The sequence below is a fragment of the Balaenoptera musculus genome, chromosome 2 (genome assembly GCF_009873245.2).
Source record: "Balaenoptera musculus isolate JJ_BM4_2016_0621 chromosome 2, mBalMus1.pri.v3, whole genome shotgun sequence".
Taxonomy (NCBI): Eukaryota; Metazoa; Chordata; class Mammalia; order Artiodactyla; family Balaenopteridae; genus Balaenoptera; species Balaenoptera musculus.
Genome location: NC_045786.1, coordinates 87,994,136 through 88,013,194, shown reverse-complemented (window position 1 = coordinate 88,013,194; position 19,059 = coordinate 87,994,136). Strand labels below are relative to the sequence as shown.

The following is a 19,059-nucleotide window of genomic DNA, read 5'->3' as shown; positions in this document are numbered from 1 at the left end:
GGTCCTGAGAAACTGCCCCACATTGCCCATCCCCATTATTCTGCAGCTAAAGTTTCAGAACTCTGGTCTGGGGGGCGGGAGGTTGCCTCTGCAGACTACTTTCAGGACAGATTGGTCCCCTTAAATGTGAGACAGACAAACAGTGCAGGTGGATCTGGGTTGGGCTTCGCCACCCCTCCCTACCCCTCCCCACCCCCTCCCTACTCCCTCCCTACACTCTCTACCCCTCCTTACCCCCTCCTCCCCAGCCCCCGGCCCCCCTCCCCCAATCCCCCACCCCACCCCCTCCTCCGGCTTGCCCTGGGGAGGGAGCAGGGCAGCCCTGCCCCGCCCCGCCCCGCCCCTCCCCGCCCCGCCCCACCCCGCCCCTCCACGCTAGCCCCGCCCCGGCTTTCAGGGATTAGCAAGCCCCGCCCGGGCCGGGCGCGCGCTCCCAGGCAAAGCCCAGCCTACCGCCCCTTATCCCCAGCTCTGCACGGGACCGCCAACCGAACCACCTCAAGAGCTGCGGATTGCAGCCTCGGCGGACCCGAGAGGTAGAGCGCGACATGGCGGCGGCCAAGCCCGAGAACCTCTCCCTGGTGGTACACGGACCCGGAGACCTGCGCTTGGTAAAACTGGAATGGGAGTGGGAAGTCTAGCCCGTTCCTGCTCTATTCACCTCCAAGCGCAGCCGCGGTCTCAGCTCGCCAATTCCAGCGCGGTGCGGGCCCCACATGGCGCGCCCAGGCCTTCCAGATAGGAGCTGGTTACCATGTTGGGGGGAGGGGCATGGTAGGCGGTTAGTTCTAAGTCGCTAAGAGCAGGGTTCTTGTCGCGTGCCTCCCGGAACCAAGCCCCGTGGCCGGCACGTGGCCAGAACCCAGGAAGGTTGCAAAATGATTGAAGCCTTCTCCCTCCTTTGCCAGCTGCAGATTCATAGTCCAGCCTCTTGTCATTGCACTTTGCAGAAGAGATACCAGAGAGGCTGCCTGATTTACGACACGTGCTGAACTTCTTCTCTGGGTAGACAGTGCAGGGCAGAAAGGGGGGCCATAGGGACATTTAAAAGCTGTGGAACTCGTATTTAATCTTTCATGCTTGGGGCTGATAAAACCTCCTTTGCAGGATTATTATGATCAGCGGAGTACCTAGCACTTAATAGACACTCAGAAAGTGCGAGCTCCTTCCACTTTCCTGCCAGCACAGGCCTCCATCTCCAAGACTCTTGGTGTTCGCCATGCCTGTGCCAGATTTCTGGATCTTGATAGTCTTCATGTCTCTAAAGCTCCTTTCCTCCTTACCTCACGAAGTCCACATCTGGTTCATGTTCCAGCCATTTTCCTTCCTGATGCTGCTCCCCTGTCGCTTTAAGAGCATTATTTGTGTGTCTCCTCCACTCGAGATCCTGCCTCTGCTCAGTGAGTGGCTCATGGGGCCAAAGTTCTGGGAGCTGCAGAGTCAGCCCTGTGGTTGTGCCAGGGCTCCCTTGACAGAGCCGTTCACAGGGGGGCCTGGGCAGTGGGTATGTGGGACCAGTGCCGGCCATCTCTGCTGTTTCCCTAGCACTTCCTTCCCCCTCACAGAGAACATGTGCCAGGGTCTAGATTGGAGAGACTCAGAAAAGTATCCAGATTAGCAGTTCTTGACTGTTTGAGAATCTGTGGTCTCTCTCCCCACAGAATGCAAACAGATAGAGTTTGGCAGCAATTTCAGAGAGTTCATGGACTTCCTTTAAGCCTCTCCTTCATAGACCCTCTAGAGGTCTGTGGATCCCAGACTAAGAACTCCTGCCCAGAGCCAACTCATCATTTCCTCAGCTGAGGAAAGTGCCATCCCCAAGGTGACAGGCTTCATTAGTTAACAGAGCCCAGAAAAGAACCCAGAGGTTCAGACTCCCATTCCAGTGCTCTTTCTACTCCCCTTGGAGCCTCCACCCAAGGTCCTGAATTAAAGTGACACTATTTTTATTGCTGTGAATGCCAGATGGTATTATGAAGAAGGGAAAGTGGTACAGCTCTACACAGCTTACAGAGTGATTTCAAACTCAGTCCTGCATTCTACAAACATTTACTAGATAAGAGGGTGCCTGCCATGTGCCAAGCACTGGGCTGGGGGTCCAGAGAGGAAGAGGAGGACACAGCCCCTACCCCCAAGCTGCTCTAGGGAGTCAGACAGATGCTGTAAACAATAAAACTGTGTGAGGGCTTTGATGGAGCATAGAGAGTAAAGGCCTCACAGGGTACCCTTGGCCCAGGGTAGAGGCCCTAGAAGAGATGGATGCTACTTAGCTGTTTCTTGGACGGAAACTGGGGGTCATTCACGTAAGTGGAAGAGCAAGTGCAAACTAAGTGAAGTACAAAATTGCAGGTCTTGTTTACCGGTCCTGTAAATAGTGTGATGCACTGAGTGCACCGGTGGTGAAGCTGGAGAGGTAGACAGGCCCTGCCTCTCCATCTGCTCAGGGCCTGCCTTAAAGTCATGTACCTAATAATAAGCAGAACTGTAATTACAACCCCAGGATCTGCTTTACCTTAATTCCTAAACTCAGGCTCTCCCACTGCTAAGCCAGACTGTTTATGTGGCTCTGTAGAACAAAGCCTTGAATAAAGAAGAGGGAGGCTGGGGAGGCTCACCTAAAATTGGTCTTATCAGCTGTGCTTAGAATCCACTCCCTGACCGAATTAGGGGCTGGGTTGGGGTGAGTGTATCCTAAAGAGATGAGAATATGATAGGCTGGAGAATGTAGCTTATGGTTGTGGGATTTGTACACTAACTGGGTGAAAGGGTTCATTCAGGGTGGATTCAGGAGGACCCCAGCTCTGTTGGAGGTGATGGGGTTCATTTACTAGACAATGGAGAGTAGATTAAAATGAGATCAGGCTTGAATTTAAGATGTCTCTGGGACAAGACATTTTGGGGCCTCTGAGAAATTACCTTGGTTCTAGGGATCTGGAGACACTTGCAACCCAACACAGACCCTTCTGGCCCTCACCACTCCTTCCTGAGCATGGTCGTCCCCCAGCGCCTCCATAGGGAACCCCCTGGTAGGGTATCTCTGCCCTTGCACCCCCTTCCTTAAAGCAAATAGGCTAAGTGGTTTGGGGTTGAAATGGGGTTAGACCTGGGCCACTTGAAACTTGTCCCCTACCTACCAGGAAGGAAACCTGACCTCCAGCCTTCCTCCTACCTGCCTGTGGAAAAGGCAGGATTCCCTTTTCTTTCTCCAAGCTGTGGCTGCAGGGAAGGAAAAACTAAACTCCTTCACTACTAGGTAGCTAGTGATCACCACAGTCCCAGCAAGGGCGGAGGCAGTGCTCCTTGGCCTGGGGACTTGGGCCTGCACAGTGGTTTGGGCTTTGGGGCATTTATAAGTTGGGTGGTAAATCAGAGAGGGTGGGAGTGTGTATACACATGTATATACTGAGAGACTGTTTCTTTATATCATTCCTTATGATGAGGACTTAGGACTCCTATATCCCCTCCTCCCCCCACACACACCATTTTAAATAGAGAACGTGTGGACTTTTAAGGAGCAATGGAAGAGGTGACCAAGCTGATGCATAGAGGCGAACAGCCTATCAGCAAACAGTGTCAGCTGGCTGAGATCTCTTCAAATGGAAACAGTAACGAGGTCACAAGCCAGGTTGGGGCCAGAGTGGAGTTTAGCCCCAGCTCTACTGCTTCTGGTTGTATGACTTGGCAAATTACTTTCTGCTTCAATTTTCTGTCTGTATAATGGGGATGATAGTAGTACTCACCTCTGGGTTGTGTGAGGATTAGATAATATTGGGGAGTAAGAAATTTTCCTCTACCCTTCTAGGTTCTTCTGGCAGGTCTAAGAATTAAATTGACATGAGACGGGAAAAACAAAATTTTATTAACATGTATACATGGGAGAGGCCCAGGAAAACTGAGAAAGTTGCCAAAATGGCCAAAGCCCTCACCCTAAATACCATCCTCAACTAAAGAGAAAAGAGGATGTTGAGGGCGGGGAGAGTCACTTATGGGAGGTTGCCAGGAAAAGCACAGAAAACAAGGGTAAGGTTGTTATACAGTTTTAAGTCATTGCCTTCTCCACTGATGAGTTTCTACAGATTTGGTCATCCTCCTCTTTTTGGTACTTTGAGAGAGACACCCTTATCAGTGGAGATTTCCCTTACAAATGTGTCACTTGGGTTTTCAGAGCTTTTCCCAAATCTGCTGTTTCTTAAAAAAATTAACCAGCTTAAAATAATTAATATGTCCTAGAGACATATTTTGGGATGGCAAATTCTGCTCCCCTACAGAATTCTCTCTCTGAATTACTAGTTCATGGAGTTGGGATATCAAATAGTCAAATTAGTTTTTCTTTGAAGAAGCTGTTTGATGGGATAGTTTGTGCTTCACAAAGTATCAGAGATGAAGGACCTATTTTATTTTTATTTCCAATTGGCCATGGACCAATATGATTGTACCAACATTTGGATGTTGCAGCAATGTCAGAGTGCTGTAAACATTTCTAAATGCTCCAATCAATTTCTATGCATATTGCATCACCTATCAGGGCCAGTCCATGGAGCATACTGGGTACACATTATCTCCCTTATTCTTGGTAGCCAGCTCTATCAGATTCCAGGCATCTGCACAGGGAGAACAGGAGCAGCGAGGTGGACACCATGCAGGGGATTTAGTCACATTTTTGTTTTACGATTAGCTGCATGAGAAGAGAACAAGTTAAAGGGAAAAGAATCATTTCAGAGTGATGGGTTAATGTTCTTTAATTACAAAGGGCAGAGAAAATAGTGTGTCAGCATCAAGTTTAAACATTAATCAGAGTACCATGAAGATATTTCTTAGAGCTTTTGCTCTGTGAGGAAATGTATTATGCCAGATGTCAAAAGAATTGCTTTGAATCTGTAACATTTTAAAAAGATAATTCTGTATCTGTAATACAGCACATTCAAGGCATCCCCTCCTTGCGTATACACATTGCTGTTAAGATTTTGGGTGAGGAGGAGGGGGTTGTAGAAAGAGGGGGGCGTGAACATACAGCAGCTGGAATGGTCCTAAATGTCAGGTCTCTCCCTGGTTTTGCTACCGGTAGACAGAGCTGCTTGCTTGTATAGAATCAAATTAAAGGGCCCTGAAAGGCTTCAAGGAAAAGCTGGGTTAAAGTGGGAGATTACTGTGAGTGAGGAAATGCAGGCCACTTAGCCCTTTAATACCTGAGCTAGACTTATCAGTCAGAGGCAGTTGAGGCTGAAAACAGAATCTAAAACTCCTTCAGAAAAAGAGAAAACTAGGTAGTAGCAAATAGCCTAAAGAAATGCCTCCTTTCACTTTCATCTTAATTATGTTTCAACAATAAAACAAAACTCAACCAGATAAACAATAGGCAGTTAAATCCAGCAAATACTGTCATCTCTGCCAACTCCTATGGAAGGGCAGTGCCTTTGTCTGCAAAAGGCCAAGAAGTAGAAAGCTAACGTTTTCCCCTAAAAGCAGGAGGAACAGTAAACAATACCACAAATAGGATTTTAACATTTTATGTAATAAGTCCTAGCACTACTAGGAGACCTGGTAAAAGTAACCCTGTTCTGTGGGGAAAACTAGAATTATGGATGGATGTGGGGAAAATTTCTTTTAAAATTGCATGATAGAGAAATTACGGAGGAAAAATACGTACTCATATATACAGTATTGGCGTCCACTTGTTAAGTCTTTTAGTGTGGCTGTTAAAGCTGGCAGTTTTCCCCAAACCAGACTTACAAGAAGAACTTTAATTATTGGAGAAAATATGGTTGGATTTTGTGAAGTGATATTCAGCTCAATAATGTTTTAGAAATGTAAATGTTCAGTTACATAGACCTGAACACAATGAGCACTTAATCAGTGATACTAGTAGGCTAGAGCATCTAACCAAGCTCAGAGTCTTCATATTTTCGCTTTAAATAAAGAAGCATCTAATAGGTTCATGTATAGTTACGTTCATACATTTTGAATTAGGAGGAATTTTTTTATAGTTTATTTATCACAGCTGAGAAATAATCCTTTAACCATCCCATATGGATTCAATTGTAGGTGCTGGGGAAGCTCAGGAGAGAAAGGATGGTGAGGATAGGGAAGGCTTTTTGCAGGAAGTCATTGTTTCTCTCCATGTTCATGATTCATGTTCATGAGTCTCTGTCCCTGACCCATGCCTGATCCCCAGTCCCAGGAGTACAACCACCTATTGGACAACCCCACCTGGATGTCCCCCGACACCACAATCCCAACACACCCAAACCTAAAATCTCCCTGAGTTCCCACAGGAATTAGAAAGTCATTCTAGATGTCTCCCTTCCCCTCACTTCCCACCTCCTGTGGGATCTCAGTGAAGAAGGAGGGGAATTGACCAGTGGAAAAATGGCCCCCTTGAGGTGAGGGAGTGAGTGTGTGGTGGTTTGGGAATTGCAGGAGGTTTGCAAGGAGGCAGGTAGCCCGCAAAATGAGGGGTTTAGGATTTTGCGGGGCCACTGGGCACTTTAAACGAATTTGCATTTTAGAAAGATTATTATCAGCAGGAGGCTGGTTGGAGCCCAGAGAGCCTGGGCTGGAGGCTGGAGACTGGCTCAGTGAACTTTGGGAGAGTGTCTGACCCTTCTACTTTGACCCCGAGTTTGCCAGGACAGGACCAATGCAGCTAGAACAAAGCCTTTTAGGATAAAGTGGCCAAATGGGAAACCTTTGGATTTTCCTCCCACCCTCAAAACACCCTTCAAGCCCTGAAGGGAGGGGGAAAGTTGAGGAGGGAGGGAAGCAAAAGTAAGATTGTCTGCTCTGCTCTCCTTAAGGGTGTAGGGCAGCCAGCCAACAGGTTGACAGGAGACCTGGCAGGCAGAGCAGGTGGCAAAGGTGGGCTGCAAGGACCTAGGGCAAAACTGGCCGCTTTCTCCTAGCCCTGCCTGTTGTCCCTTACTCTAAGGCAGGGAGCACGGCTTTTACACTCAACTGATAGAATCAAGCCTAAAAACACTGCTGGAATCCTACTTGACTTTCTTCTGAATTCCAGCCTTTTAAGGAGCAGTCAAGTTCTCTTAATATTGACGTGAAAACAAGAGAAATACAGCTTTTCCCCAAAACAATTTTTAAAAACTACCCTTTTCAAAAGGAAAAGGACAAGGTTGTCCAGAGCTGGTTCAACTGTATTGTGAGCTGATTATACAGAAAGGATTTTGATTTTATTTCTTTATAATAAGAGCTAATTTATTTACTGTGAGTCGGGCACTGTTTTTGTTTTGTTTTGGCTGTGCTGCATGGCTTGTGGAATCTTAGTTCCCCGACCAGGTATTGAACCCTGGCCCTTGGCAGTGAGAGCAAGGAATCCTAACCAGTGGACTGGTGGGGAATTCCCAAGGGCACTCTATTTTATGATTATCTTCATTATACAGGGGAGGAAATTGAAGGCACAAAGAGGTTATGTAACTGCCCCGAGGTCACACAGCTCCTGGAGGGGAGCCTGGGTTTCAGCACAGACAGCAATTCCAGAGTCTGAGTTCTTCACCACTGTACCAGCTATGTTGGCTGGAGGAGGGAAAGGGCATCTTCTAATTTCTCCTCATGTTGAGGCCATTCCTGCAATCCAGGCAAGATGTACTGAGGGTGTGAACTCAGGTGTGCACCTGGAAGTTGAGGAAAGGGGGCCAATAGTGTATATTCAGGAAATATATATTTAAGCTAATTTGAGAAAATATATTTAGGAAAGGCAAGATAACGTTTAGGATGTGAGAGGCACTTGAGATGATTCTGTGTTCCCACAGAAAGTTCTTCCTGAAGTATTTCCGTGATTTATTTGTAGTGGTGGTGCCGGTGGTGGGGAGACCTGAAGGTCATAGAAAGGAGAATATGTAAGTTAAGTATTTCAGTGAAAAATGCTGTAAAACTTACATAACTCAGTAAAGAACGGTTACTCAACTCCTCTTTATCCCCTTGTCACTATCACTCACAGAAAGATAAGAAATCCTGTTTAGGAAACTATGAATATGCCTGATTACAAAACCTTTGGGAATGAAGAAAGGGGACAGGGGGTTAAAAGTGAAAGTTCGAGATCTCAGAGGAGCTAAGAAATTTTGATACATGAGAAATAGGATAAATGAAAGAATATCACCACGGTAATCTGAGACAGAAAAGGAGATTAAGTAAACAGGATTTAGCCAACATCATACCAAGGAACCATAAATGAAAAGCAAGGTTTTTTTAGTAACCATGCTGTAATAACTTTTGAAGACATTGTGAGCCCTGCAGCCACGCTTAGGATAATATTTACAAACTTAAAGACTGATCTTAACATGGTCTTGTGCTTAGGTGGCATGTCTCCTGCAGAGAAGGGAGACAGGAGCCAAGCTGAGCTGTAAGGGTGATTAGAATCAACAAGAAAGAGAAAAAAAGAAAGCTGGTTTTCAGGGAGAGGTATTTAAGTTCTCCATAATGTGTGTTCTGCTAGTAAGGAAAAACCAGGTCAGCGGCACAGCACCCTCTGGTGTCCAGGAGAGACGCTGCAGCTTTGCCCAGGTGGTAAGGGCAAAGTTGGTCAGCTCTGTTAATTCCAGCAGACATTTACAGTAGTAATCTCTAGTGACCCAAGGGCAACTTGGTGTCCCCAGCTGTTGCTTTGAGTTTGGCTCTTACCACCTTTCCACCCCAAATGGGGTGTTTGGGCCTGGCCTGGTTGGAGCCAAGGATATGAAGAGTATGCTGTGGAATTCCCAGTGCCTGGGAAGCTGCCTACTAGTGCCTTTAGGGGGCTATGAGGGTGGGGGAGAGTACAGTTCCATGTTTGAAACAAAAGGCCTTACTTACTCTTTAGTTTCAATTTAACCTGCAATTTAAAATTTTACTCTGTGTAACAGAAGCAGAACTTTACACAGCAGTCCCTGATACTGTGTAATGCCAGATGTGGAACCAGCAATTTTGAGAAAGGTTTTGGTGACAGCCAGCTATCCGGAGTTGCCTGTCCTAGATGGATTCCCTCCTTCCCTCCCTCCTTTCCTTCCTTCCTTCTTTCCTCTCTGCCTTCCAAATCTATTAAGAGATGAAAAAGCTGCCTCTTGCCCCCACATCATGCTGCTTTGGATGCAGCTCCATCATTTACTACCTTAGTGTTACTGTAGACAGATTGCTAAATCTCCCCATTCCTCAGCCTCATCATACAAAAAATGGGACAATAATAAAGGTACTACATAGGATTGTCCTGGGGATGAGCTGAGGTGATGCATACACAGCGCTTAGCACAGGACCTGACAAAAGGAAGTTGGTCAGTGTTAGCTAATCAGCATTAGCGTTATCCCTTTGACCTTTGTTTCACTGGAGACAGGGAGTTCAAATAAGCATGAGCTGTTACAACAGAAAGGGCTGGTAATCTCCAGTGAGCAAGAACCTCAGACTTCCTGTGGAAATACTGTCATGGAGAGTGATTATTTAACAAGTACAAGCCCCCCAGGTTTGGAGCAGGGCACTGTATCTGGTGCCAGAGATGGAAGGCATAGTCTTTGGCAACTAGGTACTTATCTTGCTAGCAAAATAGCCCTAGGATTATTATTATTTTTTTATATTGGAGTATAGCCGATTGACATGTTGTGATAGTTTCAGGTGCACAGCAGAGCGACTCAGCCATACCTATACATGTATCTATTCTCCCCCAAACTCTCGTCCCATCCAGCCTGCCACATAACACTGAGCAGAGTTCCCTGTGCTATACAGTAGGTCCTTGTTGGTTATCCATTTTAGTGTACGTGTCGATCTCAAACTCCCTAACTATCCCTTCCCAGCCCTAGGATTATTTATTGCTACCCATAAAAGTATCTGGGGGAGGCCTTCTGAAGGAGGCAAGGTTTGAGCAGTGCTTCCTCCCAGAGCACTGTGCATTGGGCCCAGTTCCAAAATTCTCATCCCCTGATTGACTTTCCTTACATTACCACTGAAGGAGAAAAGGCAGATTCCACCTTGGGGGTGCAGTGGGATGCAGTGAGGCAGGCTTGGGAGTCAGACACACCTGGGATTAGACCTGGTTTATCCACTCTGGCCACATGACCTTGACCAAGTTATTTAACTTCCTAGCCTCAGGTTTCTCATCTGCAAATGGTGGCCATGTGCCATGATGTATGTAAAGCCCAGTAGTCTGTCTGGCACAGTAAGTACAGTGAACACTTTTTTTACATCCCTTCTCCCTCTTCTTGCTTGGCTGCCTTCAAAGAATTAATGAACACTTGGATTTGGCCACTCACTGCCCTTCCTCCTTGTCACCAGGAATTTCCTAGCCAGTTGGCAGTGGGAAAAAAGCTTGGTAAATTATCATCATCCTCATCATAAATAGCTGTGAACACCAGATTGCTTTTTAACTCGGTGAGAGTGGGCAAAATACAGGTCCTGTGTGTTCCCAAGGGGCCTCTGAAACACCACATGGGAGGTTTTGGAAGAGAGTAAGTAACAAGTATTGGTCTGTGCACTGATGTGAATGAGCGGAGCACACACACTTTCTCCAACCTGTCTAGAGACAAAAACCCTCCTATGCAACTGCCAGAAACACCTCATCCTTGCCCTGTATGAGTTTGCCAGACCAAACAAATCTGTATCTCCTTTTTCTTGGTCTACGGCAAATTGCACCAGTGGGTGGGATGAGGTCAGAAGTGAGAGTCAGCAGTATTCAGGGTAGCCCCTCAGGCATCCACCCAGCAGCAGTATGGTCTGAGTCAGTGTTAATTATAAGAAGAAGTATTTGAATTAAACTTTAATTTAAAAAAAGATTGAAAATGTTCGTAAGGTGAAGTTATCATGCATACTAAATGGTTTTTCTATTTTGTTTCCTTTAGGAGAACTATCCTATCCCTGAACCAGGCCCAAATGGTAGGTCATTGGAATACTTGCCTCATATTTTATTGTTTCTTATTGTTTACCCTGGAGACACATGTGCATTGCTCATTTAGCCCTCTTTTCCTACTGTTTATTACTTAAAAGCTTCCATTAAAAACTATGCTTTTGTTAGGCTTTCAACGTAGTCCACTGTCCCCAGCGTGACTGGATAGATTCAATCTGGCTGCTACATTAAATAAAAGAAACAGTGGTAGAACCAAGAGAGCTACCACATCAAACTGCTGACTTGTCCCAAAGAGTTTTTGACATAAAATTCTTCAATTTATGGACCAAAGGCAGAATTGTTCCTGTTTTGAACTAATGACAGAGTTACTCTGTCCTCTTTAAGCTGGAGGGTGGCTTATATTTGTGTGGCTTATATTTGGGTGGCTGAATCATGTCCTAACCCTAATCCAAACTTTGAAAAGGAGTGAGTCTATAGATCTTAATCTTTTAATTACAAAAGGGAACACCCAGGAAGGTCCAGGAAGACCAGGACCTTCTGTCCAGTGGGGATGGGAGGGGCTTCATGCAGCCCTACCCTACCACCCTAATCAACCAGGAGCAGAAAGCACGTGAGCACACTGGGGCAGGGTTCCTTTCACCTTTCCTCCAGTCCTTCTGGCCGAACCTGCTGAGCTGAGCTGAGCTGACATGCACGTTTCCCGGGGTGGTGTCTGTACCTTTGGAGGTCATGCCACCCTCTTAGCTATGGCAGATCACAGCTGATGATGACAGTTTTCTAATTCCTTCCATCTCTGGAGTCCCACAGCAGGAAGTGAGGCTGGTGGCAAGGGGCAAAGTGTCTATAGATAGCTCATCCCACACCCAGCCACTCGGGTCTCTTTCTGTCCTTGATGAGTTGGGGGTGTGCTTCCCCACCTTGCCCCACCTTACCCCAGAACTGTGGCTTCTGTGTGAACATCAGATTGAAGGCAGCTTTCTTGGAGCCTCTAGAGCTTTGCTACTCAAAGGCCAGTTGGGTTACTGATTTATAGCAATAAGAATACAGACAATAGCTGTTTCTATCAGTGTTTACCAAGTAATGTATATTTAAGGCTCAGTGTTTTTACTGAGATATTATGTTCAGAGAAGTGAAAGAGACACTTCATTGTGTTCTGAAAAGTTGGTGTGGATTCCAGAGGTGGCAAAAAAAAGGGGGGGGGGCTGTTTTGGATCCAAAGGATCCTTTACTGTTTCTCTCTCTGGAGCAGCATTCTGCTCTCTTTCTTGCCGCCCTTGAATTGGAAGGGGAAATGATGGTAAATTTCAGCTAGAGTTCTAGCAACTCAAATTTAATCTCTTATTATAAATTGGTAACTTCACAAGAGGAAACTGAGATAATTCTCCTAACTCGGATGACTTTTCCCTACCTTTGATCTCAGGATCCACCCTGCCACTTCTTACCCTGTTCACCAAAGCCAAGGATGAAGGAAGTTCTACAGAGCCACACCTGTTGGATCTCCCATGGTTTGTGGCAAGGGCAGTGTGTAAGACATCTGAGTGCAGAGCAGAGCTTTGGGTCTCTTTGTCTTTCTAAGGCAGAACTTTTTCTCAGGGAGATATTTTGTAATGTGGTAAACTCAGTCAGACTAGGCCAGTGATCCTTTGGGATTTAATTCAGCAAAGGGGCTCAGTAGCATCATTATTTTAAACTTGGAAAACTGACAACAACAATGTTACCAAATCTCACTATATTCAAACCTGTGAAGGAGAAATGCCAGTTGAAATCTTTGGATGGTTTAAATTAAAGGTGCACTTTTGAACAAAATAACAGGCATGAAGAACTCAGCCTGACAGTACACAAAGTATTGGCAAGCCTAGATTGTGCCAACCTCTCTCATGAATAGGTAAAAATCAAGCATAGCATATTAATTGTCTGGAAACAGTTATCTCCTAGAAAACAGTTTTTTTCTCTTAGGTAGTTGACACACTTCTTCCTACTAATGTCTTTCATTTGGTATACTAATCAGAGTTCTCCAGAGAAACAGAACTGAGAGAAAAGTTATTATTTATATTTATTTATATATAGATTTACTTAGATATAGAGAGAGACAGGGTGGGGGAAGCTGCCTAGTCTGAAATTTGTAGAGATAACCAGCAGGCTGAAACTTCAGGTAAGTCTTGAGGAGAATTCCATCTCCTTCAGGAAACCTCAGACTTCTTTTAAGCCCTTCAACTGATCGGAGGAGGCTTATCCACAGTATGGAGGGTAATCTGCTTTACTCAAAATCTACTGGTTTAAATGTTTGTTTTATTGAGGTATAATTGATATATAACGTTATATTAGCTTCAGGTGCACAACATAATGATTTGATATCTGTATATATTGTGAAGTGATCACCACAATGTCTAGTTAACATTTGTCATCACAAATAGTTACAAATTTCTTTTCCTGTGATGAGGACTTTTTTTTTTTTTTTGGCTGCATGGTGCAGCATGTGGGATCTTAGCTCCCCGACCAGGGTTGAACCCATGCCCCCTGCACTGGGAGTGCAGAGTTTTAACCACTGGACCGCCAGGGAAGTCCTGACGAGAACTTTTTTTTTTTTTTTTTTTTAATTTTATTTATTTATTTTTGGCTGTGTTGGGTCTTCGTTTCTGTGCGAGGGCTTTCTCCAGTTGCGGCGAGCGGGGGCCACTCTTCATCGCGGTGCGCGGGCCTCTCACTATCGCGGCCTCTCTTGTTGCGGAGCACAGGCTCCAGACGCGCAGGCTCAGTAGTTGTGGCTCACGGGCCCAGTTGCTCCGCGGCATGTGGGATCTTCCCAGACCAGGGCTCGAACCCGTGTCCCCTGCACTGGCAGGCAGACTCTCAACCACTGCGCTACCAGGGAAGCCCCTGACGAGAACTTTTAAGATCTATTCTCTTAGCAACTTTCAAATACGCAACACAGTATTATTAACTATAGTCACTATGCTGTATATTACCTCCCTATGACTGATTTATAACTGGAAGTTTGTTCCCTTTGACCTCCTTCACCCATTTAACCCACCCTCCGCTCCCTGCCTCTGGCAACCACCGTTTTCTGTATCTATGGAGCTTGGTAGATTTTTGTTTTGTTTTGGTTTGGGTTTTGGTTTTAGATTCCGCATATAAGTGAGATCATAAGGTATTTGTCTTTCTCTGACTTATTCACTTAGCATAATGCTCTCAAGTTCCATCCATGTTGTTGCAAACGGCAAGATTTCCTTTTTTAAAAATAATTAATTAATTAATTTATTTATTTATTTTTAGCTGCATTGGGTCTTCGTTGCTGTGCGCGGGGTTTCTCTAGTTGCAGCGAGCGGGGGCTACTCTTCGTTGTGGTGCGCGGGCTTCTCATTGCCGTGGCTCCTCTTGTTGAGGAGCACGGGCTCTACGTGCGTGGGCTTCAGTAGTTGTGGCACGTGGGCTCAGTAGTTGTGGCTTGCGGGCTGTAGAGTGCAGGCTCAGTAGTTGTGGCGCATGGGCTTAGTTGCTCCACAGCATGTGGGATCTTCTCAGACCAGCGCTCGAACCCGTGTCCCCTGCATTGGCAGGTGGATTCTTAACCACTGCACCACTGGGGAAGTCCCAAGATTTCCTTTTCTTATGACTAATATTCCATTGTGTATATATGCCACATTTTCTTTGTCCATTCATCCATCAATGGACACTTACATTGTTTCCATATCTTGACTATTGTAAAGCTGCAATGAACATGGATGTGCTTAAATGTTAATCACATCTAAAAAATACCTTCACAGCAACATCTAGCATTTGACCAAACAACTGGGCACCATATCCAAGCCAAGTTGATGCATAGAATTAACCCTCACATGCAATTATTTTGCTCTGTGGAAGCTTTCTTGCCTTACAAGACTTAATCAAGGTTGCTGTTTAGCTTGTTTTTCTCTGTGATCTAAATTTTGCACCTGGCCTTTGAAACCAAGCCCTCTCCTTCATCCAGAGGAAAAACGCCAGGGTGCCTCAGAGGGGCAGAGAGGTCCTTCCCTCCCTCACTTGTTTTTTTCCTTCTCCTTTATCTTATCAGAGGTGCTGCTGAAGATGCATTCTGTTGGAATCTGCGGCTCAGATGTCCACTACTGGCAGCATGGTCGAATTGGAGATTTTGTTGTGAAAAAGCCAATGGTGCTGGGGCATGAAGCCTCAGGAACAGTCGTAAAAGTGGGATCATTGGTCAAACACCTAAAACCAGGTCAGCAAAGCTCTTCAGCCAATGGATTTGTTTATTCATTCAACACAAATATTTGTGCATGATTTCTCAGGGTCAGGCCCTCTGTTAAACACTGGGGATACAGCAATGAACAAGACAGTCTCAGTTCCTACACACATGGATCTTATGTTCTGCAGGAGAAGGCAGCTGGGACAGACAGTAAATTAATCAAAATTGTGTTGAGGGCAGCAGAGGAGAATACAGGGTGCGATCAGTGTATACTACCCTCCAGACCCCTGGCTTGTCTGAGGAAGGACAGTTAGTTCAACACCTGAAGGCAAGTAAGAAATAAGCCAAGTAAAGGGGAGGGGAAAAACGTTCCAGCCACAGGAACCACAGAATGCCTCTACACGCTAAGAACCAGGGCCTTCTGTGCAGCATTGACCTTATTGGATGACTGGGAAACCACCAATATTTTTCTAGATTTGCTTAATTCAGGGAGGAATTCTCAGCTGTGGCAGATTGTGATGTTCCCCAACTAAATGGATTAAATCCAAGCTGTCTTAGAATAGCCAGCTGTTGGCTTTAACCTTCCTTTCCTGATGAGGCCACTGAATAGCCTGGAGATGATGGATTATTTGGGGGAAGGAGGGAGTTCTCAGGAGGTTCCATCCTGTGTTATAAGGCTCTCTGAGCCTGGCTGCATGGTGACGGATCCACTAGCTCTGAAGAAGCTAGACATGTGTCTCATTTGGGAATGTCAGGTCAGGCCCTCCATTTATCATCAGTGAAGTCGAGAAAGCCCCTGAAGTTTTGCAGGGTTATCCCAAAGTGGAAGGTTCATAGCTTCCAACAGCCACTGATTGGTTCTTACCTGTGGGACAAGGTCTCTAAATATAAGTCATAATAGGAAGTGGGCTTCTCTAAATTTAAGTTATAACAAGTGCTTAATCAGCATCTACAATGGGTCCAGCCTTGTGCCCAGTGCTTTGGGGGATATAGAAAATTGAGAAGATATGATCCCTGGATGCTTCAGTTTAGTTGAGGAGACCAGATATCAGGATATACATAGATACTTATATACATAAAAACCTATATATATATATACACGTGATTATTTTAAGTTGCTGATCTCTTAAGTTTAAATGCATTTTAATAATCCTGCATTTTTACTCCTCCAATCCAATGTTCAATGTTTTCAACATCATATTTTACATATTTTTGTTTTGTGTATCCCTTAACTTCTCATTATGGATATAGATGATTTTACTACTTTTGTCTTTTAACCTTCCTCCTATCTTTATGAGTGATTGATCTACTATCTTTACTGTATATTTGCCTTTAACAATGACATTTTTCCTTTAATAATTTTCAAATTTCTAGTTGTGGTTTTATTTTCCACTTAATGAAGTCCCTTTAACATTTCTTGTAAAGCCATTTTAGTAGTGCTGAACTCTTCTAGCTTTTGCTTGTTTGGAAGACTCTTGATCTCTGCTTCAAATCTGAATGATAGTCTTGCCAGGTAGAATATTCTTATTCCTGGTTGTAGATTTTTCCCTTTCATTACTTTCAATATATCATGCCACTCCTCTCTGGTCTGCAGAGTTTCTGCTGAAAAGTCAGCTAGCTGATAGTTTCATAGGAGTTCCCTTGTGTGTCACTAGTTCCTTTTCTCTTTAATTTTTGCTTTGGGTTGATCTTGTTTGAGAGTCTGTACTTTCTGGGCCTGCATATCTGTTTCCTTTCCCAGGTTAGGGAAGTTTTCAGCTATCATTTATTCAAATAAGTTCTCTGCCTTTTTCTCTCTCCTTTTTCTAGAACCTTTATAATGTGAATGTTAGTATGCTTGATGTTCCAGAGATCTCTTAAACTATCCTTGTTTTTTTTTTTTAAATAAATTTATTTATTTATTTATTTATTTTTGGCTGAGTTGGGTCTTCGTTGATGCACAAGGGCTTTCTCTAGTTGCGGCGAGTGGGGGCTACTCTTCGTTGCAGTGCGCGGGCTTCTCATCGCGGTGGCTTCTCTTGTTGCAGAGCATGGACTCTAGGCACGTGGGCTCAGTAGTTGTGGCCCGTGCACTCTAGAGCACAGGCTCAGTAGCTGTGGCGCACGGGCTTAGTTGCTCCACGGCACGTGGGATCTTCCCGGACCAGGGCTCAAACCTGTGTCCCCTGCATTGGCAGGCAGATTCTTAACCACTGCGCCACCTGGAAAGTCCCAGACTATCCTTGTTTTAAAGAATTTTTTTTTCTTCTACTACTCTGTCTTCCAGCTCACTGATCCATTCTTCTGTATCATCTAATCTGTTGATTACGTCTAGTGTTTTTTTGTTTTGTTTTGTTTTGTTTTTGGTGGAAAGGAAAGCTTGCTTTATTTTGGATGCCAGCAACAGGAGCGGGAGGGAGGGGCAGGCGCCTGTCCTGATCGTCAGAGGGAGGAGGCCGACTCCTCCCTCTGACGATCAGTTGGCTACAGCTTTTATAGACAGAGGGAGGGGGCTACATGCAAAAGCAGCACAGTCAGCTCTGACAGTCTTCTTGAAACTAATCATGAGGTGGTCTGATCAGGGTCATCTTGATTTAAGTACATTTAGTCTTCAGTTCCAGGGTTGGTTTGTTCCCATTTCCTTGAAGCCAGTTCTTGGAGTTGTGGCAGCTTATGTCATGGCTTCAGTCTGGTCATCACGTAGTTAATTTTTTCCACCTGGAAGGGGGTTTCAGGATCTATAAGACAGCTCACAGGATATGGCTCAGAATATTATCTATAGCCCTTGAGAAGGAACTAAAGGTCCTTGAGTATGCTTAATGACTAAATTATTATTATTTGTTCTCCTTTGACTGTTTTCCTTTGTTTCTGTATTTTCTCACTTCTCTGATCAAACTTATTCTTTGGCTAAAGTTTTTCCACAGACAAAAGGCAGGCTGAGGACATGGGGGGAAGGACCATAGTAGGGTCCTGCTCTGTTTCAACATTGTCAGATCATATTAAAAAATGCTGTCTATAAGGAACCCATTTTAAAACATAAATATTTAAATAGATTACAAATAAAAATATACAAAATGTTAGCATGCACACACTACTCTAGAGAAAGCCAGAGTGACTATATTAATATCATAAAACATACAATTCAGAACAAAGAATATTACAAGGGATAAAGAGAAGTGTTACAAAAATTCACCAGAAAGACATGATAATTCTATATTGATGTACCTAACAGTAAAACTTCAAAATATACCAAGGAAAGACTTACAGAATGAAAGGAGAAGTAGACACGTCTAAATTTATAGTTGGATACTTCAGTATTCCTCTCTAAAAAACTGATAAAACAGGAAGATGGAAAAATCAGAAAGGATACGGAACACCTGAATAACACTAAAGTCAACTTGACCTAATTGCCATTTTTAGAACATACCACCTAAAAGCAGCAGAATACACATTTTTTTTCAAGTACACATAGAACATTCACCATGATAGAACACGTTTTGGGAAATAAAACCTCAACAAATTTAGAAGAATTTAAGTCATACAAAATACATTTTCTGATCATAATGGAATTAAACTAGAAATCAATAACAGAAGGATATCTGGAAAACTCCCAAATATGTGGAAATTAAATGACACTCATCTAGGTAAACCACATGTCTAAGAAGAAGTCACTAAGGAAACTAAAAGAAATTTTTTTGAAATTAAAGGTAATAAAAAAACAATGGGGCTTCCCTGGTGGCGCAGTGGTTGAGAATCTGCCTGCCAATGCAGGGTACACGGGTTCGAGCCCTGGTCTGGGAAGATCCCACATGCCACGGAGCAACTAGGCCCGTGAGCCACAACTACTGAGCCTGCGCGTCTGGAGCCTGTGCTCCGCAACAAGAGACACTGCAATAGTGAGAGGCCCGCGCACCGCGATGAAGAGTGGCCCCCGCTTGCCGCAACTGGAGAGAGCCCTCGCACAGAAACGAAGACCCAACACAGCCAAAAATAAATAAATTAATTAAAAAAACAAAAAAACAAAAAAAACAATGACAGTTGTGGGATGTGACTAAAGTAGTGTCTGGGGGAAGTTTCTAGCATT

The 19,059-nt window shown here is 44.6% G+C and overlaps 1 protein-coding gene across 1 annotated transcript in view; it reads left to right on the top strand.

Moving 5' to 3' along the window:
• Positions 1-387: 387 nt before the first annotated feature.
• The window catches only part of SORD (sorbitol dehydrogenase), a 35,497-nt gene continuing 16,825 nt past the window's right edge, over positions 388-19,059 (top strand). The window contains exons 1-3 of the mRNA XM_036844740.1: positions 388-611; positions 10,809-10,842; positions 14,865-15,029. Of these exons, the coding sequence (XP_036700635.1) occupies positions 549-611; positions 10,809-10,842; positions 14,865-15,029 (262 nt within the window). The 5' untranslated portion in view covers positions 388-548. The remainder of the gene's footprint in view (positions 612-10,808; positions 10,843-14,864; positions 15,030-19,059) is intronic.